The sequence below is a fragment of the Typopeltis vanoorti genome, chromosome 17 (assembly GCF_054136105.1).
Source record: "Typopeltis vanoorti isolate ZY-2024b chromosome 17, IOZ_Tvanoo_1.0, whole genome shotgun sequence".
Classification (NCBI taxonomy): Eukaryota; Metazoa; Arthropoda; class Arachnida; order Uropygi; family Thelyphonidae; genus Typopeltis; species Typopeltis vanoorti.
This window is the reverse complement of record NC_143565.1, coordinates 94,458,851-94,486,151: the sequence shown is the minus strand read 5'-3', so window position 1 is coordinate 94,486,151 and position 27,301 is coordinate 94,458,851. Positions and strand designations below refer to the sequence as shown.

Sequence of the window (27,301 nt, the reverse complement as noted above, 5' to 3'; positions counted from 1 at the left end):
GATTTCTAAACTTTGAATCCCACAAATCCTGGGTTTTCAGGTCCTCTAACTGAAGTTGAAATGCAGCCTCGTCGATTCCAGCAGAAGGTGAAAAATTTAATTCGGCAGGATTAATTTCAAGTGGTCGCAATAAAAACGACATAGTTGCCTTGCTCTTTCTAAACTCCTCAAATCTCCCATTAAATTCAGATCACATATTTACCACAATTTCTTTGAAAAAGGTTAAATTTATGAAATTATTATCAGCTTGTTCTTGTTGATATTTCTTCAACGTAGGAAAATGTAATAATGTGCCTTTCTCTTAGTCTGTCGCACACAAATATAATTTTTGTTCAAACGAAATCACTTCTAAAAGCAAAACGGCTGTATTTCTCTTTCCCTGTAGTTTCTTATTTAGTGTGTTTAAATGGGAAGTCGTATCCACCATAAAGTAGAATTTTTGTAAAATAGAATGTAAAGAAGGATTATCGCGTATGATTTCAAAGAGTTCAAAATGAAAGTATTAAATTTTTCAGCATCGCATGTACTATTTTCAATTGTAAAATATCCTTGACTTAATGTAAAATGTCCTTAATTTATTGCAAATGCTAAATTTAGGGTTTTTAGTTTCTAATTTAATAAATAACATTAATTTTGCATTATTCAAAAATAGATTGTTTAATAATGAAAAGAGCCGTAATTATTCATTCAAAAAGCCGCATGTGGCTCCAGAGCCCGCAGGTTGCCGACCCCTGTTCTAGACGATTGTCTCACAGTCTAGGCTTGGACTATTGTTCTGCCTTTCTTTCCCATCGTGGACTAGAAACATCATGGCTCGGACCGATCCACGTGGATGTATATTGCGGCCAGTTCCTTCAAGCTTACTCGGAAAGCTACCGATTGTCTCCTCGTCTGTTCCTTCCATACGACATCCTGAACTGATGGCAGAGAATAGCTACGCACTATCGATACGATCCCGAACTCGAACTCTCTCCGACTCCACAAGAAATTCCTTAATAGACTACAGACCTCAAGTAGAAAAAAGCCTCTCAAATGGGGGGCAAACACTTTTATACCTTCTACCCTCAGCACCCTCTTTTGTGCACGTGTCATATATTCTATTCGCGTCCTCCTGGAAAATATAGAGCGCGTGCTGTTTTGCACATAAACAATTTGCTGTAGGCTACGCAATTCACCCAAAGTTTTCGTTATTGGACTTTGAACTTCTGTTACGTGCCTTAACATATATCTTACAAAGAATACTTCTCCATTATAAATTCTTACAAAATTGACATCGTTTACCCTTAAGTAATATTACATAAAATAGTACTAGCATATAATTCATTAAACAATTTGTATCTTTACCTATGTACAAGCATTTTCGTTGTTGTTTAGCTAAAACTTGTTGAATCCTGAATAAATTATTTCTTTAAGGAAATTTTCTCATTCATGATCCAACAAGCACTTGACTTGAAACAGAATCTCACATGAGCGAGTTTTTCATACTATAAATACATTTAAAGTAAATTACAATTACCATTTCCATTAAATAAATTTATAACAAAATCCATGCATTAATTTAGTTTAGTATTAACCTACATACATGTATCTACAATACAATACACACATCAACATAAGTAATAGACAATCTATTATTTTAAAAAAATTCATTGTGCTTTTTTTTATATATAGTTGCATTAATGAATGAAACATAAGCACAAAAGTTAAAATCTGCATAATTTAATTAAATACTGTAATAGATCTGTGACACATGTAGATGGTCTATATATCATATTTTGATAACACTTTCTTTAACCTTGAGTAGGTATGCAATTATAATATAGTATTGGCCTGATCTTGTTTTCATACTTCACAACATGAATTACCATAGTGTAGTAATATACTTGAACATTTTACATAACATAAAAGCGTTTTCTATAAATTAAAGATGCCAAGAAATTATATACTTGGTTTAATCCTTTATCCAAGTGTAAGCAAACAAAGTTTGCATCTGCAGTATTTTCAGGACTGGGGCAACTCATATATAGAAGCTAATGACTTCACATCACTTGCTTTAGTATCTCATAATGCAAAGCACATATTCTTATGGGTATGTATAATGCTGTACATTATGGGAAAGGTCACTACCCAGACCAATTTTGACCTTTATTGAGGTCTCATCAGTGGGAGCCAGACCCAGAGGTGATACTAAGGTTGAAGTAATGCAGAAGTCATATTTTCATATAAGAGTAGCAAAAAGTGCCATACCATATTATTAAAATACTCTTAGATTAGAGATAGTTGTTGGAAGTTTTTCCACTTGGTTATACTATAAATTAAAGATACCAAGTGTAAGTAAACAAAGTTTGCACCTGAAGTACTAAGGTTGATACAAACCTTAGTATCACTTCTGGGTCTGGCTCCCACTGATGAGACCTCAATGAAGGTCGAAACCATTCTGGGTAGTGACCCTTCCCATGATGCATAGCATTATACATGTCTGTAAGGATATGTGCTTGTATTATGGAATACTAAAGCAAGTGATGTGAAGTCATTAGCTTCTGTATGCAAGTTGCCCCAGTCCTGAAAATACTGCAGGTGCAAACTTTGTTTGCTTACACTTGGATAAAGGATTAAACCAAGTATATAATTTCTTGGTATCTTTAATTTATAGTATAACCAAGTGGGAAAACTTCCAACAATAAAAGCTTTTTCACACCATTCTTTAAAAAAAAAAAAAAAAAATGACTTTTTCCACTTAGCTATCTTGCAAAGACAAGTTAGGGACCAGATCATTTGACTGACTTCATTAGAAAAGTAAGTCTGCACTCTTCTACAGCTGAGTGCTCTGTATTTTTTTAAAGTTTCATGGATTTTTATTGTCTTTCCTATTGATTTGTTGCTCAAAGATAATTTATATAAATTCACTCTTCATTATGAACAGAAAAAAAAATATAAAAATTACACATAAATTAAAGATGCCATGAAATTATACAGAGAAAAATGTATGAATAAATGAGAGAAGGAGCATAAGCAGATAATTTTTACAGTAATTCTGTGATAAAGGGAGTACTTGATAAAAGTACTACAAAATCTTGTTTCTCTGGTGAGAATATTAGTAATGTCGAAATGCAGAAAGGGAAGGTGAAAAAAATGTATTGATTTCGCTGAAACCAATGACTTGAGAGGTGAGAAGTATTGTATCAGGGGAAAATATGAAAGAGTTTTTGGAAGAAGTGAAAAACAGGAGTGAGGTTTGTGAGTCTGCTATGATAGAGGTGAACTGAAAAGGAAGGCATTGATAGCTAATGAATCAATGCACGGATTGTGCAGAAGGAATGATGTTGAGTTTGATTGATGGGAGAATTTTGTACAATGTTGACAGATTGCACGTAAATGGATTCATAGTTAGCTGTCTAGAGAGAATTTTATTCACTGAGAGAGAGAGAGAGAGAGAGAGGGTGGAAGAGCAAAGGCAGGAAAATTAAAGAAATGAGAGGAGATGCAGACAAGCATGTATAAAGGCACCCATGGAGCAAATAAGTGTAAAAACGGCCAACAAGTACAGAATCTAGTATCTCAAGCAAAAATATTGAATAGTGTAGTTAGTGCAGAGAGTAGAGGTGGCTGGTGGACTGAATGGATCTGCAGTTTCTATATACTAATGCCAGAACTATCAGGAACAAGAGGGAGGAGTTTTTGGCATTGGTTAATGTGATCTTGCCAAATGTTATAGGCATTAGTGAGACTTGGCTAACAGCAGCTGTAGTTACAGGGATTGAATGTGAAGGGTTTAGTATTTTCAGAAAGGATAGAGAAGATAAGATAAGATGGGGGGGGGGGGGGTATTGCTGATGATAGCAGATGAATTGCAACCAAAAAGAATAGGAGACAAGTAGGAGGGTGGCTGTTCATTTGAAGCAATCTAGTATGAGATTAAGGTCAGTAAGACAAAATATACAATTGGTTGTTGCTATAGACCAGGAAGTTCCACCGATGATCTGGAAGATATGCATCACCAAATTAGTACAATGAGTACATGTCTAGAGTGATTATTATGGGGGATTTCAACTATAGAGATATAGGCTGGAAGGAAGGAAGATCACATGGCAGGAAGGAAATAAAATTTATACCCTCCTGAGAGATAATTACTTAAGGCGACATGTGATGGAGGGGGACTAAGCGTGGGAGAATATTGGACCTTGTTATAGGATCAGAAAAGCTATCCATAACCAAGGTGACAACATTGCTTCCAATTAGTAAAAATGAGAATGCAGTCTTGTCTTGGGAGATTGTAAAACATGAGGAAAATTCTATCAAGCTGGGGTATTTGCTGAACTACAAGGCAAGAGAATATGACATGCTTAGGAAGAAGCTTAAATCTGAACTATGGCATAAAACACTGCAGGGTAAGGATATTAGTAGTGCATGGGATATAGTTAAGGGTCATCTAGAGGAAGCAGTATTAAATTGTATGCCTAGGGTAAGATGGGTTAATCAGGTAGGAGTTAGATGGAGTAATAATCATTAAGTAATATCATTAAAAAGTAATATCATTAAGCATGAGCTTCAAAAGAAGAAAATGCTGTGGAGGGTATATAAAGAGAAAGGTGACCACCAAACCCATGAACAGTACAAGTCTCAGGCAAGAAAGGCAAAATCAGATTATAAGAAGAATCTAGCCAAGCAGGCCAAAGGAAATTCCAAAGAGTTCTTTTGTTATGTGGCAAGTAAGAGGAAGAATGACTATGGAAGATTAACCTTAATTAGTGATGATGGTCATGAAGAGAGAAGTGGATAAAGTACTTGAATTACTGAGGGACACTAATGTGGGAACAAAGGTGGATGAATTGGACATTCTTAGGACATTGCAGAATCTCAATGTGAATACAGCTGTGGGATTAGATGGAATATCAGCTAGGGTTTTGTGAGAATGTGCAAGGGAACTGGCAATGCCTTTGACTAGGTTCTTTAATTTAAATCTCAGCTCTGGTAGAGTTCCGAGGAAATGGAAAGAGGACAAAATGATTCCCCTGTATAAGTGAGGTTCTAAGATGGCAGTAGCAAATTATAGACCAATCTCAGGTGTAGTGGTAAAAGTGCTAGAAATATTGGTAAAAAAGAGAATTCATAAATGGATAGATAAAAAATGTCATACTGTATAAAGGTTAACATGGTTTTGTGAAGTGGCGGTGATGCCTTAGTAATTTACTAACTTTCTATAATACAGTAACAGCTGAGTTGGATAAAGGAAAATGGCTACACAATGATTTTGCCAAGACATTTGACAGAATACCACATGGAACTCTGTTATACAAATTAAAACAAATGGGAATGGTTATGACACTGGTAAGTGGATAAGAGGGTGGCTGCTAACAGATATCAAAAAGTGGTATTTGTAGCTTCAGAATCTAGGCTAAAACGAGTGACTATTGGTGTGCCACAAGGTTCAGTGCTGTACCATTGCTGTGTAATTTTTATATAAATGACAGAGGAAATAATCTGAAAGGAAATATTCAGTTGTTTGTTGTGATGCAAAATTAGGTAAAGTAAAGTTAATCAAGGCAATGTGGAGATTTCGGGACAATTTAAATAGGCTGTCATTATGGGCGAAAATTAATGTGTGTCAGTTTAATGTTGAGAAATATAAAGTTATGCATTTTGGGATAAATAGATTACAAGCCATGTATCACATGGCATTGTACTCCAGGAAATAGATTAAACTAGAGATTTAGGAGTGGTGGTAGACAGTTAAAGTTTAGAGGACATATTGCAAAGGTTGCTAAGGTAGCCCATAAGATTACTTGGCGTTTGAAGAACACATTAACAAGTAGAGATAAGGAAGTTGTTATTCCTTGATATGCCCATATCTAGATTACTGTGGTCAAGTCTGGGCCCTTGGGTTTCTTGGGGATGAGGAAGCAGTGGAGAGGATTCAAAGTCAAGTGACCAAGATGGTGAGTGGCCTGTGGAATGTTCTTTATGAGGATAGATTGAAGGTGTGTGGATTGCAGAAGTTGGTTGATAGAAATATTTAATTTGCTTTTATAGGATAGATGCAGGGGGAAATGTTTGAGCACGTCGCTAGGCTAGAGGGACCAGGAATCCCTGGAAGTTGAATAAAGGTGTGGTTTGTGGATTAGATTTTTTGCTTGGAGAGTTGTGAATGAGTGAAATGGATTGCCAGAGTCAATTTTGAGTGTTGTCTGTTAATGGGTTCAAGGAGAGGTATGATAGATTGGGTCTCCTGCGATGAGTCTTCAGACTCCATAGAGGTGTCCATATTATAATATTTGCTTTGATGTAATTGTCATTTCAGCTGTAATCATTATAACTGATTGTTTTCTTATACCTGCTTTGCATGCAACGATTGGAATACTGGTCTATTGGAATATTGGAGTTGCTTGACAGTGCAAAAAGACTAGTGTTCCCTTTCTTTTATATAGTAGTATCCCCTAAAACAGTACATATACTACTTTTTGTCCCCAGCCTGCCTTTGCAAGTATACAAAAATAAAATTCTCTTCTATAAATTTTGAATTCTTACAGAGAGGTAATTGAGAAGAAGCCAGAAGAATTCAAAATCAGTTGTTTGAAAGATATCCAAGCTCTATACCCTAATGGTTCACCAAATCCTCTATATGGTGGGTTTGGAAACAAAATCAATGTAAGTTGTAAAATAATAATAGTGCATGTATTTCATTAATATATATATATATATATATATTTCAGTTTCATTAATGTATAGTATGGCCATTAACTGTCACTAATAATTTTTTAGTTTCTTTATATTGTAAAAAAAAAAAAGCTTTGAAGAAATAATTCTTTTAATTTTTTTTTAAATAACAAAGAATTGAAAAGCTATTTTGAATGGATGAGAATAATGAATAAAATGCAGGAATACAGGTGATAGATATAGGAAGGAATGAAAGTGAAGTAAATGAAATTAGAATGTTTAAGGTGGAATTGGATAATTCTAGAAGAGATTAGGAAATGGAAGCATGGAAGCAAAGAAATTGTAGAAAGGAACATGAATGTAAAGACTAAGGTTCATGAACATTTGAGACATTGCATAGCAGAAAAGAATGGTACTGTTTTGTATTGTGAGGAATATGAAATAAGTGAATATTGAAAGTGTTTTTGTATTGAAGAACATTGTAAAGTGTAGCTTATACTCTAGAGCAGGAGTTGGCAACCGGCAGGCTGCATGCAGCCCAAACGTGCATTTTTGGCAGCCCATAAAAAGTTGACCATATTTACATGGCATGTGTCCAGTATGTTGAATTATTTAAATAATACATTTTATAATGAATAATAAATTAAAAATAATTTTATACCTATACTTTGTGATAATATCGACGTGCAACTTTGCGCGAGTCATCATGAGTGGGGATAACAAAGTGACTTCATCTGATGACAACCAAGATTTGGGTGCACTTTTGCAGTCACGTTCCCTGGTCCGTCTTTTAATATAATTCAATAACATCAACTGGTATTTTCAGAGGTTATATATTTGTTAAAAATTAATTGCAAAAATGGGTTCAAGAAAATGCAAAATTGCAGATGAAGGAAGAAGGTTTAATGATGAATGGATAAATCATAAATATTAAGTATTTTTTTCACTCACTATTTTCTTTTAAGTAAACTCTTGCGGCTTGATTATTAAAATATAAGTTGAAAAATGTGGCCCGCATGTCTGAAAAGGTTGCCGACTCCTGCTCTAGAGAATAGGAGGAAAGAAATGTTATGTGATTGTGTTAGTAGGCACAAATGATTTTTGAGGTAACATAAATGATATGGCTTGAAATTTGTATTATTAATCATGGGAATTTCTACAGAGTCTGAAGACTCATTACAGGAGACTTACACTCTGCACCCAATATCCATCATATTTCTCCATGAACACATTCATTATAAAGTATTCACACTAGACCAGTGTTTCCCAAACTTTCAATGTTCACATATCCCTTTTGAAATTTTAGCAACCCCAATGCATACCTCATTTCAGACAGATACAACTTGGGAAAAGTTGTAATAATAATATTTGATTCAAACATGAATAATTATAAAGGTATTTGATTATTAACATTTGCATTTATAATAAATTGTCTCTCACTCACTGCTTTCATTATAAATATTTGATCCTAATGCATCAACATGTTTTTTCTGACAATTACTAAAATCGTTTTAATTTCCTTCACCATTTCTATGGTGTGCTTCAAACATCCTGTTTTTAACCAGTTATTTATTTATTCGTATGGCATGAATATCAAAACATGCAGTACAATACATTTTAATAACATATAAAATTAAAAGTCAAAAGTCATTTTAAAAACCAATAAAATTAAAAGGTTACATCCATATTGGTCAGATAGTTCATAGCTTCGGGTGTAGCACTTAAAAAGTCCAATTTGTCTCCTGAATATGCTCTGAGATAACACTGAGTCACAATATGGTTCACAGTTTGTCTCTGAGCACCACAATTACAATGCGGGGATGGTCGTTTACCCCATTTAAAAAGCATGTCCGCACATACACCATGACCGGTTCGTATTCTATTAAGCTGAGTCCAGGATTTTCGTGGGAGGTGTGAGCAAGCATCAAAACTTTCTTGTAATTCATTGAGAGAAAATTTTGTGATGTCATCTGTATGGCTCTTCCACTGTTCTTGCCACTTTTGCTTCAAGGGTGTAGCACTTAAAAAGTCCAATTTGTCTCCTGAATATGCTCTGAGATAACACTGAGTCACAATATGGTTCACAGTTTGTCTCTGAGCTCCACAATCACAATGCGGGGATGGTCGTTTACCCCATTTAAAAAGCATGTCCGCACATACACCATGACCGGTTTGTATTCTATTAAGCTGAGTCCAGGATTTTTGTGGGAGGTGTGAGCAAGCATCAAAACTTTCTTGTAATTCATTGAGAGAAAATTTTGTGATGTCATCTGTATGGCTCTCCCACTGTTCTTGCCACTTTTGCTTCAAGTCAAAGTTAGAATGTAGTAGTAGTTGGGCTAATTGTAGTGGTGGATGTCATGATCTCAATCGTCGTACACTTAAGTCTGGGAGATCTAAATGTACTGGTAGGGCTGTGTTCTCCAAGATTTTCTTATACTCATGTAAGAGAGCCTTAGTCCTGCGCAGATTCGGTGGAACAATGTTACTAAGAGCTGGAAGCCAGTGTGTGTACACTTAAGTCTGGGAGATCTAAATGTACTGGTAGGGCTGTGTTCTCCAAGATTTTCTTATACTCATGTAAGAGAGCCTTAGTCCTGCGCAGATTCGGTGGAACAATGTTACTAAGAGCTGGAAGCCAGTGTGTGGGCGTTGATTTAATTGTGCCAGAAATCAGTCTCATTGTATTATTTAGTTGGCTATCAACAAGTTTAACATGTGTGCTATTTAGCCACACTGGTGAGCAATATTCAGCAACAGAGAAAATTAGACCAAGAGCAGTAATCCGCAGATTATCGGCTGTTGCTCCCCATGTCGTGCCTATTAGTTTTTGTATTATGTTGTTATGGGTTCTTAACTTAGCAGAAACGTTTTTTAGGTGTTGCTTGTAAGAGAGCGTGCTGTCCAGGGTAATGCCCAAGTACTTTGGAAACTTATTGTGGCGTAGTAAACATCCTTCAAAGAAGATATGTAAAGTGACATCTGCCATGTGATTATTAAGGTGAAAGCTTGATTCTTCTGTTTTGTCTGGATTGAGTTGGAGCCTCCATTTTTTATAATATTCACCTATAGTTTTCAGATCTTTTGTAAGTACGTCTTCAGCCTGACTCATGTTTTTGTGTCGAATGGCAATTGCAGTGTCATCAGCATAACAGAACTTGCGTGAGATGGTAGCAGGCAAGTCATATGTGTATAGGTTATAAAGTAAGGGTGCCAATACTGACCCTTGTGGAAGACCATTATTAAGTTTTCGTTGTCGGGACATTTTATTTCCTAATATAACTTGAAAGAAACGTTCAGTGAGCATGGAGGAAATTAAGTGTGCAGTCCGTTTACATGGGACAATGCTAAGAAATTTGTATATAAGACCTTCACGCCATACTGTATCATAGGCTGCTGTTAGGTCCAAGAAGACAGCTGATGTTTTTTCTTGCTTCAGAAATCCAGCTTCTATGTATGATGTTAAAGTGAGCACTTGATCACAGCAACCACGTTTTTCTCTAAAACCAGCTTGCTCAATCGGGACATGCTGCATAATTGGTGTAGACAATCTGTTGTACAGAAGGCGCTCTAACATTTTATAGGTGCAACTCAATAAAGCAATAGGTCTGTAACTTTTTGCCTCCTGGGGTGGTTTTCCAGGTTTAAGAATAGCAACTATTTTTGACTTCTTAAACTGGCTAGGTAGTCGGCCAGTCAATAATATATCAGAAAAGAATTCACAGAGCCATTTTATAGTATTTGGCCCGCTATTAATCAGAAATTCAGGATGGACACCGTCGAAGTCTGGGGCCTTGCCTGCTTCTCATCTCATCTTCCTTATACCCTCTTTTACCTTGCAGTGTCGAGGGCCTGCTTTGATATCTTTTATGACAGCTTTTACTTCATCTATAGTGAAGATTGAGGCATATTGTGAGAAAGCAGGGGCATTTATTTTTAAAGCTCTTTCTTAACTTTCTTGGTATGTTCACAGTCCCTAGGTGCTCTTGACATGTTAACGATTTGATTAGCTATTTTCTCAGGGGAGATGATTGTGCTTTTTCTTTTAGGTAGATTAGTTGCGGATAGTTGTTGGAGAACATTCCAAGCTTTTCTACTTGATCGTTTGAAGTCAAGGTTTTCAACCGTATCAATTCATTTTGTTTTTCAAGATGAGTTCAGGCTATGCAGTAATTCATCTGCTATTTCAGGATCTTCACTTTTCAGGAACTCTCTGTAGAGATGTTCACTCTCTTCATTCCATCCAGGGACATAATCTTTTCTGTAACCTCTAGGGATTTAACCAGTGATTCATATTAAGGGATTTGAAAAATACAAAACAGAGTTACTATTAATTACTGTTAATTATTATTGGACTGCACTTCAAATTTGTCAATAACCAAACAGAACTGCTAATTAAGAGTATTATCTGCACATGTCCACAACTTCAAACACGACTAAACAAGTTTAAATGCATGCATAAGTATTAAAACAGTTAAGGATTGATACCATAATATCCAAAATTTAGTCCATAGTTCCAACTGTGAGGTTCAAACTATTTTAAATTAAACTTTTAATGCAGACAGTTTGAACCACATGATTGGAATGCAATCAGGACATCAACCCTAACGGAGGTCAGTCAAAATATGCCTAGAGACACATTTTGTTTAAAACTTCCTTTATATTTTTTAATTATTAAAAAATTAATTATAGAATCCACCAGCACTTATTTGTAACAAAAATATAAAATTAAAAAGGTAATAAAAATATAAAAAACAAAATGCCTTATACCCCCTAAATAACTTTCATGTACTGCTGGAGTACCACTTTGGCTAGACCATGGTAATGCATTCCACTCATTCACTATTCTCCAAGAAATGAACAGTTCTTCTCTAGCCAAATGCTTAAAAATTTCCTCTGTATCACTCCTATAAAAATACTTTTAGTAAGTTAATGTTCCTATTATTTCCTGTTTATCCATATATGCTCAGTCTTCCTTGTAGGGTGGATTATACCAATCACTTACCATCTTGATCACTGGCCTCTGGATCCTCTCTGCCACTTCCTCATCTCCAAAAAAAAAAAAAAAAACCAGGTGCACAGACCTGTGCACACACAGAAATTCAGATGTGGCCATATCAAACCTTATGAATGGAATGATTACTTATCTCATTTTTAGTGGTCCTTCAATGACCAAGCAGTCCTATGAACTTGCTTAGCCACTTTTACAGTATGCTGTCTGAACTTCAATCCCCTATCTGCCAAGCCTCATTCCTGAATCCCTAACTTCATCTGTTTTCCAGAGTACAGTTACATCAAATAGTAACTTTATCTTTAGCCCATTTAGCCTATTTAAATCATTCTGCAAGTTCTGCATTGCCTAGATTAACTTTGTTAAGTATTGCATCAGTAGTTAAATAAAGAGTTTTACATTGTCAATAGACAACTGAATATTTCCTTTCACATCATTTCCCATAATCCGTAAATGTACAAATTATTTAGCAGTGATAAAAGAGACTAGATTCTGCTCCTTCGTATAGTACTCTTTGTTAAGTACCCTTCAGCTGTACTCATATCGATATGGTGAGCTTCATATCCATCCACATTTGCTACAATTTGTGTAAGAGTTCCATTTGGTATACTGTTAAACTCCTTTTCAAAATCCAGTAGTATCATCTTGTAGCCATTCCCTTTATCCAACTCAATTGTTCATCACTCTGTTATAGCAGTCAGTAAATTACTAAGACATGATCTAACTTTCACAAAGCCAGCTATCTCCCATATCTATATGTTCACTGGACATCCACAGATGCCATATGGTCACTCCGATGCTCGGTGATGTGCCACACTAAACCTTGCCATATATGCTTTTCTGGCAGCTTCAACTCTCTGAAGATCAGTCACTCCACACATACCATCCATTCAGTTCATTGATAGTCTACCCTTTTCCTCTTTTTCCAGGAACTTTATCTTCTATTACTGTTCTGAGAAGTCCTCCTTCCATCCTTTCAATGTGTCCAAAATATTTTAACTTTCTTCTGTCAATATTCTTAAGGAGCCTTAAAGTTCTACTGATCTTTTCTAACAGCCATTCATTTGTATGACTTCAGTATATGATATCCTCAACAGCCTTCCTTCTGTAACGCCACATCTCAAAAGCAGCTATTCTTTTCTTATCTGACTTGGGTTCCAAGTCTCACATCCATAAGTTACTGTTGGAAAAACAACTGCATCCAAAAATCTCAACTTTGTTCCCATGGAAATAGATCAATCCTTCCAGATTTTAGACAAGTCTCTGACTGTTGTTTTAGCCATTTCTGATCTTCATCTGACATCTTCTGAACAGCAATTCTTCACATTAATAATGGATCCCAGGTATTCAATGCTGACTTTCTCCGTTCGTTCTTACAGATGAGTATGGTATCATCAGCATACCTTAGATTACTGATCAATCTACCACCTATCCTAATTCCTGTCTTTAGCTTATCCAATGTTTCACACATGATGTCCTCTGCATATACATTAAACAAGTTAGGAGAAAGTAAACATCCTTGCCTAAATCCTTTTCCAACCTGAACCCAATCAGTCAATACAACACCTATTCTTACCTTATGTTGGAGGTTGAATGGATTTTTTACAACACTCAGAAAGAATTAAATTAGAATTTAATACTCCTATATTTCGTCCTAGTCACTAGGACATCTACGGGGATTACAAAAACAATTAATGTAACATGCACACAAAAACTTACAATACTAAGCCCAACCACGTGGGTGACACTAAAGTCCTATCTAGGTGGAGCACCCTCTAAGGGCGGTAGTAGGTGGCCTGGAATGTAAGGTGGGACCTCTGGTGATGAGTGTTTCCCAAATCTTCGGAAGCTTAATGCAACCGTATTTGTTAAGATTTGGTTGGTTTCTGAGAGCTGCTGCTGCTTCTAAGAAAAGTCTCTCTTTTTTGAATTTGCTGTGGTGAAGCATGGTGGTTTTCTTCCATGATACTCTGTGGGTGGTGTCCAAAACATGGTCAGCCAAGCCTGAATGGCCATAGTTGTGTTTAACGATGTACGACTTGTGTTCCTCCAGGCGGATGGATGCTGATCTGCCTGTCTGTCCAAAGTACGCAAGCTTACAGGAACAGGGTACTTTGTAAACTCCAGGCAGAGAGAGAGAGGGGGGAGCTGATCTTTCGTAGAACGGATAAGGGTAGCAAGTTTGTGGTAGGGCTTATATGCTGTGTGTAGGTTATACTTTTTTAGTATCTTGGATATTTTTTCCGAAGTGCCTCGGATGTAGGGTATGGTGATGGCATTTTTAAATTCTTGTTGACGAGAGGGACAGGGAATGGGGAGGAATTGGTTATTTTTTTGATACTGTGTTCACTGTAGCCATTGGAGAGGAAAGTTCTGTGTATGTGGTTAAGCTCAGTAGTGAGGGCGGTTCCACTGGAACAAAGATTGTGGGCTCTCTTGGTAAGGGTTTTAATGATGCCATATTGTTGTGAGGGGTGGTGGTGGGAGAGTTTGTGAATGTATCTGCCTGTGTGTGTGGGTTTTCTGTATACAGTGAAGGCAAGTGTATCATTGGACAGGCACGTGACTAAGGTGTCTAGGAAGGGTAAACAATTGTTCTTTTCCTTTTCCATAGTAAACTGGATTCTTGGATGTAGGCTATTGAGATGACTGAGGAAGGAGTCTAACGTGTCTGGGCCATTGGGCCAAATGGAGAACACATCTACATATCTTAGCCAGATAGAAGGTTTGAGTGGGGCTGAGTCTATGGCTCGTTTTTTGAAATCTTCCATATAGAAATTGGCAGGGGGGGTGAGAGGGGGGAACCCATGGCGGTGCTTTCTATCTGTTTGTAGATTTTGTTATTCCAAGAGAAATACCCAGAGTTGATGGCAAAGGAAAAGAGATCTAAGATGTCAGAGGGGAAAACGTTTTCTAAGAGAGATAAAGTGTCAGTTAAGGGAATATTGGTAAACAAAGAGGAGATATCAAAGCTTACCAATATGTCTGTATTGTTCAAGGTTAAATTTTCTGTGAGGGCTTTAAAGTGGGTCGAGTTTTTATATAGGAAGCTGAATTTCCGGTGAGGGGGGGGGGAACAGAGATTTGGCCAGCTGTTTAGACAGTCTGTAACAAGGTGCATTGGTGGCATCTACTATAGGTCTGAGTGGGGAATTGGGTTTGTGGATTTTTGGTAAACCTTATATTCGGGGGGGACGGGAGCGGAAAGGTTTAAGTTTTTTCGTGACGTCAGGGGGCCAGGAGGTTACTTTTTTAAGTAAGATTTTTAATTTCTTAACTTGTGTTTTTGTGGGGTCGTGTTCTAGCGGGATGTAGGTAGCGCGATCGCGGAGGATAGTGTTCATTTTACGATTGTATTCGCTGGTATTAAGCACAACTGTGGCATTACCCTTATCCGCTCTGGTGATGACGATACTTTTTTCTTTGCGTAGTTTCTGGAGAGCCATGCGTTGGGCATAAGATAAGTTACTTTCTGGAGGTGAAGAGTGAGCGAGGATGTTGGCTACGTCGAGTCTGATGTTGTTGGCTACCTCCGACGGTAAGCGACCGATCCCCCGTTCGACGTTAACCATTACATCGAGCACCGGCACTTCTTTCGGGGCGACGGCAAAATTACGGCCAAGGCTAAGGGCGCTGACGGCATCCTCGTTGAGCCTTTTGGAAGAGAGGTTAATTATTGTCTGGAGCGGTTGAATTTGTGGTTGTGAGGTAAGTCAAAACTACGACTATCTAGACAACTAAATAGGCTGGCCTTTTTAAAAAGATGTCGGGATACAAGAGTGATACCGAAATGCGTTAAAATGAAGACCAATTTCCATTCCAAAAAAGCACTCCGTATATATAAACGTGCCAGCCTAGCATTACTACGTGAGCAAATCGCCTCTACTCGTGCCGCCCTCGCAGTGACGAACGCCGCCATTGGTTCCTTACATACAGAGCTCTCCACAGTTTTTAACCCTGAACTTTGGTCGATTCTCTCTGACATTTCGGAAACTTCCACACAGAGAGAATTTCAAAAAATAAAAAACAAACACGTCAAGAAATACAGCAACCTGGTTAAAGACAAACCACAACCACAAATTCAACTGCTCCAGACAGTAATTAACCTCTCTTCCAAAAGGCTCAACGAGGATGCCGTCAGCGCTCTTAGCCTCAGCCGTAATTTTGCCGTCACCCCGAAAGAAGTGCCGGTGCTCGATGTAATGGTTAACGTCGAACGGGGGATCGGTCGCTTATCGTCGGAGGTAGCCAACAACATCAGACTCGACGTAGCCAACATCCTCGCTCACTCTTCACCTCCAGAAAGTAACTTATCTTATCCCCAACGCATGTCTCTCCAGAAACTACGCAAAGAAAAAAGTATCGTCATCACCAGAGCGGATAAGGGTAATGCCACAGTTGTGCTTAATACCAGCGAATACAATCGTAAAATGAACACTATCCTCCGCGATCGCGCTACCTACATCCCGCTAGAACACGACCCCACAAAAACACAAGTTAAGAAATTAAAAATCTTACTTAAAAAAGTAACCTCCTGGCCCCCTGACGTCACGAAAAAACTTAAACCTTTCCGCTCCCGTCCCCCCCAAATATACGGTTTACCAAAAATCCACAAACCCAATTCCTCACTCAGACCTATAGTAGATGCCACCAATGTACCTTGTTACAGACTGTCTAAACAGCTGGCCAACTCTCTGTCCCCCCTCACCGGAAATTCAGCTTCCTATATAAAAAACTCGACCCACTTTAAAGCCCTCACAGAAAATTTAACCTTGAACAATACAGACATATTGGTAAGCTTTGATATCTCCTCTTTGTTTACCAATATTCCCTTAACTGACACTTTATCTCTCTTAGAAAACGTTTTCCCCTCTGACATCTTAGATCTCTTTTCCTTTGCCATCAACTCTGGGTATTTCTCTTGGAATAACAAAATCTACAAACAGATAGAAGTAACCGCCATGGGTTCCCCCCTCTCACCCCCCCCCCTTGCCAATTTCTATATGGAAGATTTCGAAAAACGAGCCATAGACTCAGCCCCACTCAAACCTTCTATCTGGCTAAGATATGTAGATGATGTGTTCTCCATTTGGCCCCATGGCCTAGACATGTTAGACTCCTTCCTCGGTCATCTCAATAGCCTACATCCAAGAATCCAGTTTACTATGGAAAAGGAAAAGAACAATTGTTTACCCTTCCTAGACACCTTAGTCACGTGCCTGTCCAATGATACACTTGCCTTCACTGTATACAGAAAACCCACACACATACAGGCAGATACATTCACAAACTCTCCCACCACCACCCCTCACAACAATATGGCATCATTAAAACCCTTACCAAGAGAGCCCACAATCTTTGTTCCAGTGGAACCGCCCTCACTACTGAGCTTAACCACATACACAGAACTTTCCTCTCCAATGGCTACAGTGAACACAGTATCAAAAAAATAACCAATTCCTCCCCCATTCCCTGTCCCTCTCGTCAACAAGAATTTAAAAATGCCATCACCATACCCTACATCCGAGGCACTTCGGAAAAAATATCCAAGATACTAAAAAAGTATAACCTACACACAGCATATAAGCCCTACCACAAACTTGCTACCCTTATCCGTTCTACGAAAGATCAGCTCCCCGCTCTCTCTCTCTGCCTGGAGTTTACAAAGTACCCTGTTCCTGTAAGCTTGCGTACTTTGGACAGACAGGCAGATCAGCATCCATCCGCCTGGAGGAACACAAGTCGTACATCGTTAAACACAACTATGGCCATTCAGGCTTGGCTGACCATGTTTTGGACACCACGCACAGAGTATCATGGAAGAAAACCACCATGCTCCACCACAGCAAATTCAAAAAAGAGAGACTTTTCTTAGAAGCAGCAGCAGCTCTCAGAAACCAACCAAATCTTAACAAATACGGTTGCATTAAGCTTCCGAAGATTTGGGAAACACTCATCACCAGAGGTCCCACCTTACATTCCAGGCCACCTACTACCGCCCTTAGAGGGCGCTCCACCTAGATAGGACTTTAGTGTCACCCACGTGGTTGGGCTTAGTATTGTAAGTTTTTGTGTGCATGTTACATTAATTGTTTTTGTAATCCCCGTAGATGTCCTAGTGACTAGGACAAAATATAAGAGTATTAAATTCTAATTTAATTCTTTCTGAGTGTTGTAAAAAATCCATTCAACCTCCAACATAATGTCCTCACAGCACTTAAGCCTCTACACAAGAAACCTATTCTTTCCATGGTTGCTGGCTCCCTGTACAAGTTGACTATCAATCTAATAGTATGTTGAGGAAAACTCGTTCTTTTCATTACTTCCCACAGTTTTACATGCTGTACACAGTCAAAAGTTTTAGAGTAATCTCTAAGAAACATATTACCAAAGGGAATCTGAATTCTTTATATTTTTCTATGACCTGTCTAAGGCAAAGGATCTGATCTCTGGTGCCCTTACCTTTCCTAAAACCTGCTTGTTCCTCAGGCATCTCTGCCTCAACTTTGGCCTCAATTCTATTTAGCATGATCTTCAATAAAATTTTGCTTCCATGAGATAATAAACTAAAGAGTTCTTGTTTGCAAGAACTATTGGACTATAGTTCTTGCAAGCCTTCATATCTCCCTTCTTATGTAGTGGTATGAAAACTGACTTCTTCCAGGCTCTAGGCAATGATCCTGTCTCCCATATCCTTGTAATCAACCAATGAAACACTCTTATCCCCCCATCCCCTGTGGCCTTAATTTAATTAAATTTAATTTGGGCTTAAACTTGTGCTTTAGATCACAAACTAAATTAAACATCCTTTTATAATTGTGCCTCCTCATCTGTAACTCTATCTCTTGACATTTATTAGTATAGAACTTGTCCTGCTTGATGGCTCTTCTGACTTCTCTATATAATCTCTTATATTCTTCAGTCCCCGTGTCTCTTTGTTTTTCCAACCATCTTCTTTTGATTAGTTCCCATATTGAATCTGATATCCATTGTCTCTCTTTTGGTCTTCTTATTGGGACGAGATACTTCTTGGCTATATCCTGTATTATCACCTTGACTCCTTCCCCAAGCATTTCTGGTGAGTTCTCCTCAGTGGCCTCCAAAAAATCATCCAACAGAGTTGGTATTTCTTCTGTGAATCCACTTGGAATTACTCTTTTCCAATCTAGTGGGATTGGAAAATAAGCCAAAGTAAGAGCTGTAGTCTTACTTTGGCTCTTACTAGCTGATTGTCTGTATACCACAATCTGCTCTAGGACAAGTATGCACATCAAAGATGCTCGTCTTCCGCTGCTTGAGAGCCAGGATATAATCAATCTGGTGCCTTCACTTATCAATTTTACCTATCTAAGTATAGGTCTGTCATCTTGGTAGGCAGTCCAAAACCGTCTGTAAGTTTTCATACAATTCCTCACTCTCTTCTTCAGGCCTGTCTAACAGAAAGTATCCTATCATTAACAGGATAACCAAGAAGGCTTCTTTCCTGAGCTGTCTTCAGTATCACAGCTACCCCATGATTCTTCGAGTCACCACCTGAGTAAAAACAACTAGCTTACCATCCTGTCTTTTGAAGTGCCCTTCTCCATTCCATCTGGTCTCTGTAATTAACAGGATGTCAATTTTTTACCTATCCATCTCTTCACAGAAAATCTCAAGAGTATCCATCTATAGACCATAAACATTCTATGTGCCTATGTAAAATTCCCTTCTGTAAGATTAATTCTATACCTTCTGTGTTGCTCATTCATAATATCGCTGACTTTTGTTGGAGACTGTAATATACTTCTTGAACAGGATCCTCTGCCTAAGTCCTGACTGCAGCTCTGATTATTCTGCTTGACAGCATTAGATGTATTATAAGGCACAACCATATTAGCATTTTGGTGTGAAGTCACTGCGAGAAAGTGGTAGGGTTGCAGAGGCCTTTTCCACATAAGATGAGATGAAATAGCATAAATAGGAAAGCTTCACCACTAGCCCTCAAATACTCTAATAGCATTAGGGGGAAGGAGCAAGATGAGAAAGAAAGAAAACAGGGGAGGGATCAGTCTACAGATAATATAACAGATGTATATTACCTAAATAAGGCATGGTCTAGCATCAGGTACTTCAGGTTTGCCAAGCCCATACTCACTAAAGTGAGCTCTTGAAGGAAGTCCTATTTACTCATTCCTGAATTTTATCTTTAACCAGCTTCTCCACTTCCTTCACTCAACTACCAAGATTGGTCTATATTTCTCTACCTCTGTCTTGGTGCTTTGTATGCAGTGGAACTAGTTTGCCCTTCTTTCACTTCCTTAGGACTTTACCAGAGCTTACACTTAAGTTCAAGTGCCTAGTAAGAAACAGTGCAAATTCCTTTGCACATTCTCATAACACACAGATTACATTCCATTTAATGTCATAGTCATATTCCCATTAAAATTCTGTAGTATCTTCACCTGGATGATAGACTTCTTCATCTTATTTTCACATAGCAAAAGAACTCTTTGGGATTTCCCTTAACCTGCTGGGTTAGTTTCTTCTCAAAATCTGATTTTATCTTCCTTACCATACTGGTCAACCTTCTTGCCTGATCCTTGTACTGTTCATGAGTTTGCTTGGTCACCTTTCTCCTTATATATCATCCACAGCATTTTCTTTTTCTGAAGTTCATGTTTCTAACTCCCACCCAATTAACCCTCCTTACCTTAAATATACAATTTAATATAGCTTCCTCTAGATGCCCCTTACTATTTCCCATGCTTGACTTGCAGGGTTTTATACCATGGCAACTTCAAGTTTCCCTCTAAACTTGTCATAATCACCTGCCTTGTAATTCCACATATACCTCTTTTGACAGAGTATTCCTCATTTTTTAAATCTTCCAAGTCAAGACCGCATGGTCACTTTGCTGCCAATCAGGCAATGTGGCCACCTTGCTTATGGATAGTGCTTCTGATCCTATGACCAGCTCCAATACTCTTGGACCTCATTCCCCTCCATCACATGCTGTCTCAAATAATTATACACCCTCTATCCAAAAAGAAACCGAACTTTTCAAAAATAGAAGAAACTAGTGGCGCCACCTGTCATATCTTTTTGTTGTCGAAAGCAGCAACCTTCATTAGTGTTGTATCAGCTGTTTATGACATTTGTTTCATTAGAAGCCGAGTTATAGTGCCAAGAGTGATAGTGTGTTTTGAAGAACAGTCAGAAAATTCGTTTCAAATAGAGAGCTGTAATTGACTTTTGTGTTAAACTTGGTAAAAGTTTTTCCAAAACGCTTCAAAAAAGCATACAGTGATGAATGCTTATCCCATACTCAAGTTTATGAGTGGTTTAAGTGATTTCAAAGTGGTTGTGAGATGCTTGAGGACGACGAAAAACTGCGCCGTCCAAAAACTGGACTGAGCGAGGTTAACATCCAAAAAGTTCATGATTTTGTCAAAGAAAACCCAAAATCGTTGATGAGATTGATTGAAGATGAATTGGGGATTCCAAAATCAACTGTGCACAACATTTTGACCAAGAGTTTGGCCCTTCATAAATTGAATTCACGATTTGTTCACCACAAGTTGTCCGACGACCAAAAAATTTATCGAATTGAATACTGCAAGGACCTCATTAAAACTGCTTGTAAGGACTCAAACTTCCTTGAAAACACCTCGTTACTAGTGACAAAACGTGGTGTTTTGAGTATGAGCCCAAAACAAAACGCCAGAGTACTGAGTGGAGACCACCAGAAGAGGGGCATTCGAAAATAATTCGCTAGAAGAAGTCGAAAGTAAAGACAATGCTGATTCTACAATTCCAAGGGCATTATCCACAAAGAATTCGTTCCACCTGGCCAAACAGGCAATGGTGAGTTTTATCTCGAAGTTTTGAAGCGATTGATAGCGAGAATTCGTCGCATACAGAATGAATGTCGTGATGCAGGCAGTTGGTCACTTTTGCGCAATAATACACCATCTCAGCATTCGAACATTGTGAGACAGTTTTTTAGCAAAAAACAAGTTTGGGTGTTGGATCACTCACCATATCCACCTGATTTAGCACCCTGTGACTTCTTTCTCTTCCCCCAACTTCATTTGCCGATGAAAGGAAAGCGATATGACACCTTTGAAAACGTTCAAGCGGCAGTAACCATGACCCTCAACAGTATCCCAAGAACCGATATAAAAAAAACTCATTTAATGAATTAATTGACCATTCCAAACGCTATATCGAAGCTGAGGGAATTATATTGATCAAAATAAATTATTTGAATAATTATAATTTGCTTGTGTTTTATTTTCTATTAAAAGTTCGGTTTCTTTTTGGACAGAGGGTGTAGGTGTATACATTTCTTTCTTGCCGTGTGATGTCTCTTCCTTCCAGTCTGTATCTCCATAGTTGAGGTCCCCATAATAATCACTCAACCTGCACTCATACTAATTTGCTGATGTATGTCTTCCATATCATCCCTGGAATCTCCTCTCCTATAGCAGCAACCAGCCATATATTTAGTCTTATTGACCTTAATCTTATACCAGACAGCTTCAAATGAACAGCCACCCTCTCCTAATATGCCAAGAAGCTCAAATTCATCCTGTTCTTTTTGACTGCAATTCATCTGCTATTATCAGCAGTCCTCCTCTCCATCCTATCTTCTCTATCTTTCCTGAAAATATTAAACCCTTCACATTCTATCCCTGTAGCTACATCATCTGCTGTTAGTCAAGTCTCACTAATCCCTATAACTTTTGTAAAGTTGCACTAACCAATGCCAAAAACTCCCTCTTGTTCTTGATACTTCTGGCATTAGTATACAGAAATACAACATCCCTGTAGGAACCAACCATCTTTGCTTCCTGAATTGATTATCCTATTCATTATTTTTGGCTTGAGAGACTAGATTCTGCACTTGTTTGTCATTCTCACACTCACTTGCCTCATGGGTGTCTTCACACACATTCACCCTAATTGCTTAAGTTTTTCTGAATTTGCACTTCAGCATGCTTGGTGAACAATTTCTAGACACCAAAACCATTTGAATGCAGTCCATCAGCTTTATACAAATTCTTCTTTCCATCAAACACAGGCTAATAGGTCCACAAACTCTATATCATTACTTCTTCACAACCCGTGTATTCATTAATTTGTTATTAATGCTCTGCTCCTCAATTTGTCTCTATCAAAACTGCAAGTCTCTATCAGGAGACTTACAGTTTTTACTTCATCACAATTTCTTTGCATCTTCCCTCATAAGAATACCTCTCAGATCATTAGTGCCACCAAGACAGTTATTTCTTTTGCCTTACCTTTTTGCTTCCAATTGGTATGACTAATATCATTAAGGTTTGTGTCAGGGAAAGATGATTTTGTTATACTTTCATTAAGTATGCTTCTGATCATCCATATTTTTCTCGTTTGTTGACCTGATCTCAATTTTACCTCAGACCATTTGCTTCTTTCTCAGCCCTACTAATCTCTTGCTGCTTCTGCAGTTTTTTGATTTTGCACTTTGCCCTGTGAAGGATAACATTCAAGTATGCCATTTCCATATATTTGTCTATTTCGTACTCCTGTATTTCCACTGCTACATGTTCAATATTAATTCAGACATTAGCATTTTCCATTTTACCATTGATACTATCTGCTGTACTAACATTCACTTTGTTCTCACAACCTAACTGGTACTTGCTGTCAAAACACTTAATACAAGCTTGTTCATCTGTTTCACTCTCCTTCCATAAATCCTTATAATTTTCATGACAAATACATCTCTCGCACACTGTACAAAATCATGCAAATTCAAATCATCCAACAATGAATCTTTATTGCCATCGTTCTACCATGCATACCAACAATATTGTACTTAAACAAAAAAAATACAATGATTATTTACAAACTCAGTCAATCACAGACCTGTATACAACAAAAACTACAATGAGTTAATATTATTAACTAAACCATGAAAAAATTACTTATCTTTCAGTAGTGGTAATAACACAACACACATAACATACCTTCTCACGGCATCCCTATCAGTGTCTTAAACTAAGACACTGCACTGTTTCCCATGTTAAAAAATCTGTGCACTTCAATTCTTCCTTTTAGGACATAATGATATTATGATTCATCATGTTGGAGGTTTAATGGAATATTTACAGCACTAGGAAAAGATTAAAAACTAATTTTAATGCTTCCAATATTTTGTCTGAGTCACTGAGACATCTTCAGGGATTACAAATAACTCTTGTAACACACACACTCATATACAACACAGTACGAGTGTGTGTGTTACAAGAGTTATTTGGAATCACATGGGTGACTCTGAAATCCAATCTAGGTATATTTGGCCTACAAATGCCTATAGAGGGTGCACCATGCACCACCAAGATAGGACTTTAGAGTCACCCATGTGTTTCTCTTAGTTATTGTGTTGTATTTGAGTGCGTGTTACAAGTTATTTGTAATCCCTGAAGATGTCTCAGTGACTGAGACAAAACATTGGAAGCATTAAAATTGGTTTTTAATCCTTTCCTAGTGCTGTAAATATTCCATTAAACCTCCAACATGATATCCTCCCAGCACTTAAGCCTCAGCACACAGATGTCATGATTCAATTTTGATATAACCTCCTTGTTCACTGATGACCTCTAATAAAATAAAATTATTCAGGCACTTTTTTTTTCCCACTCATGTTACCCTTATTCATTTTTATCATGCACTCTGGTTATTTTACTTGACAAAAAAAACTGTGAGCAGGTTGAAGGCAGTCACATGCAGGTGAAGACGTGCTGTCTTCCCCATGCAATTCTTTTCATGGAGTGCTTTGAAGAAAATGGTCCTAAACCAAGCTCCTCTGAAATCCACAATATTGACTGCATTTCATTGCCATATTTTCCATTTGATTGCATGGCTTGGTGGATATGATACTCCAAGATTCATATTCACCATTGAAAAGCAAACAATAGTTTTCCTTTCATTTCATTGACATGGTCACCAGGCTGTCTAGTAGATTGTATCCTTTTCTTCCTACAGGAAACCTGCCCATACTCATAGATACATCTGTTGTGTATCACCAAGTAAATAAGGCTTTCTAGCTTTATTTAGAATATTTATAACCTTATTTCACTTTTTATATTTTGACATGATCACCATTAACAATTGCTAATTTAAAATATTTTGTTGCCCAGAACTAACATTCAGTCAATAATTTATTCATTTTCTTCACATTTAAAATCCATTAATTAAGCTTGTGTGTATGTGTCATATTGCGGTAGTTAACAGCTACAATTTTTATTCTGCAGTATATTCATTGCATGTATATTAGCTTCATTTTTTTTTTTAATTTTTGAAGAATAAAATGTAATTTATAGTATTTACTAAAGAATAATAATTTTTATTAAGGAAATAATACAATTGAACAAAAGCCTTCAGCAGTAAAATTTAATTATTGATACTAATATAGTCATAGACATGATGAAATTGATATACATATAAAATTACTTAAAACAAAATAAATTATTTTATTTTGTTTTAAGTACAAAAACACTCATATTTTGAGATGAGAATCTCATCACTCTGGATAGTTGCATGAAGAAAAAAACGGAATGACAGCAGACATTACATAGTACTTCCATTCTACCAATTACCAGTCACATGATACTATTAGTAACCCATGGAAAACATAGTCATTAACACATCAATAAACAAACTTGGCCAATTTGCAAAGGAGCACATGGTTTGTTACAGGTGTGTAAGAGTGCACATATTAAAAAAGAAGAAATTAGTAAATGAAAAATCAGATTTAAAAATTAAATTATAACATTTACATGAAAATTGCATATAGAGTATACATAGATACAAAGTGTACAAAAAAAAAAAAAAAAAGACTTAATCAACCTATGAATACATGTGTATATATATGAATATCAGTGGCTTCGTTTGCCCATTTCAATTTAGTGTCCAGTTGTGTGACTTATGCACCCCACACTACAAAATTCACATCAATTTTGACTGTATGATTTCATTTTTATTGATGTATGAAAGATTTTAAAAGTGCATGTCACATCAGTGCTCATCTTATTTGGTCCAGTGCAATTAATTGTAGGATACTTTGAATACTTCGTTATCAATTAATATAATTTTAAATATGGAAAGCATGCAGGTCAAATGAACAGTAGCTATGCTTCACATGCACTGTTTATCTGAGAAGCACAAAGGGTTTATGCTTCATGGTGAGATTAGATTATCATTGGCAGATACTAGAGTGAGACACGGATAATTTGAATTTTGATGTGATTTCTAAATACAGCCATATAATATACAGAAAAATTGGAAAAGGTATTCATTTGGAAAATTATTATTTTTTTCAGATTGAATCAAAGAAAGTTGAAAATAACCTTATAACAAAGTTATTTCAGTTATAACAAAGAGTTATTATTTCAGCTTTTATAACTGAAATAACAAAGCTGAAATAACTTGTTACCTACTTATTTATACATGAGTTCCAACCTCCTTTGATTATAATCATACATTCCATGAAAAGTCTGGCAGAAAATGGGACATTCGGTAGATCGTCAACATTGTTTCCCTCCCATTATAAATATAGACAAAAAAGTTGTAAATTATTTATGAAAAATTGCTTGTCTATATTGGTGTCCTAAACACATCAGTTCACACTTCACGCACACAAAACAGGTGAAACTCGGAAAGCAAAAACATCAACTCATGAAAAATGACAATGTTCGATTGGATTGGTTGACATAATAATCAATCACAGCCAATGATTTTTGGGTGCTACTCTCTCAGCACACACCCTGCCTCACCTTCTGGGTGGTTTAAAGCCACTGGAAACCTAAGAATTTGATCCACTGTACATCTGTTCAAAAGTATCTGTATTTGTAACTGCACACTCAGGCTATTAATGCAAATTTGATGCAATGTTTACATGCCAAAGTGTCAAAATTCACGATAAGTTGCATGGTTCTACCTCAATTAAAACTTTTTCATCATATATATATATATATATATATATATATGATGGGCTGGAAAGTATGACAAGCTTAGGAGTTTGATGGGCTCAGTGCCATGGCATGTACAACTACAAGGACTAGAAGTTGATAGTGCATGGGAGGTAGTTAAGAAGTGCTTGCATGAAGCAATGGCTGACTGTATACCTAGAGTCTGAATAATAAATCAAGTAGCGGTTAAATGGATGAATAACACCATTAAGCTTGAGCTGCAAAAAAAGAAACAACTATGGAGGGAATTTAAGGAGAAGGGTGACCAGCAGGCACATGAACGGTATAAAGCGCAGGCCAGAAGGGTGACGAGTGTGGTAAGAAAAGCAAAAAAGGATTACGAAAGAACATTGGCCATGCAGGCTAAAGAGAATCCTAAATAGTTTTTTAGATATGTAGCAAGTAAAAGGAAAAATGTACATGGCAGAATGATTTTAAAGAATGCCGATGGTAGGGAGGTAACTGAATCAGTTGAGATAGCTGAGTTACTGAGTGAGCACTTTGCAAGAATATATCATCCAGGTGGTGACATTGCAGAAACGAATGTACCAGTAGATTATATGGGAATTGTGGTGAATGAAGTGGAGGTGAGTAGTCTATTGCATAACCTCAATGTCAATACATCTGTGGGATTGGATGGTAT

General features: G+C 37.2%; 1 protein-coding gene across 4 annotated transcripts in view; it reads left to right on the top strand.

Moving 5' to 3' along the window:
- Window positions 1-27,301, top strand: part of Lpin (phosphatidate phosphatase LPIN) — a 443,299-nt gene that overhangs the window by 358,352 nt on the left and 57,646 nt on the right. For all 4 annotated transcript variants that reach the window (XM_090407132.1, XM_090407133.1, XM_090407129.1 and 1 more), the window contains one exon: window positions 6,528-6,645. In XM_090407132.1, the coding sequence (XP_090263258.1) occupies window positions 6,528-6,645 (118 nt within the window). The remainder of the gene's footprint in view (window positions 1-6,527; window positions 6,646-27,301) is intronic.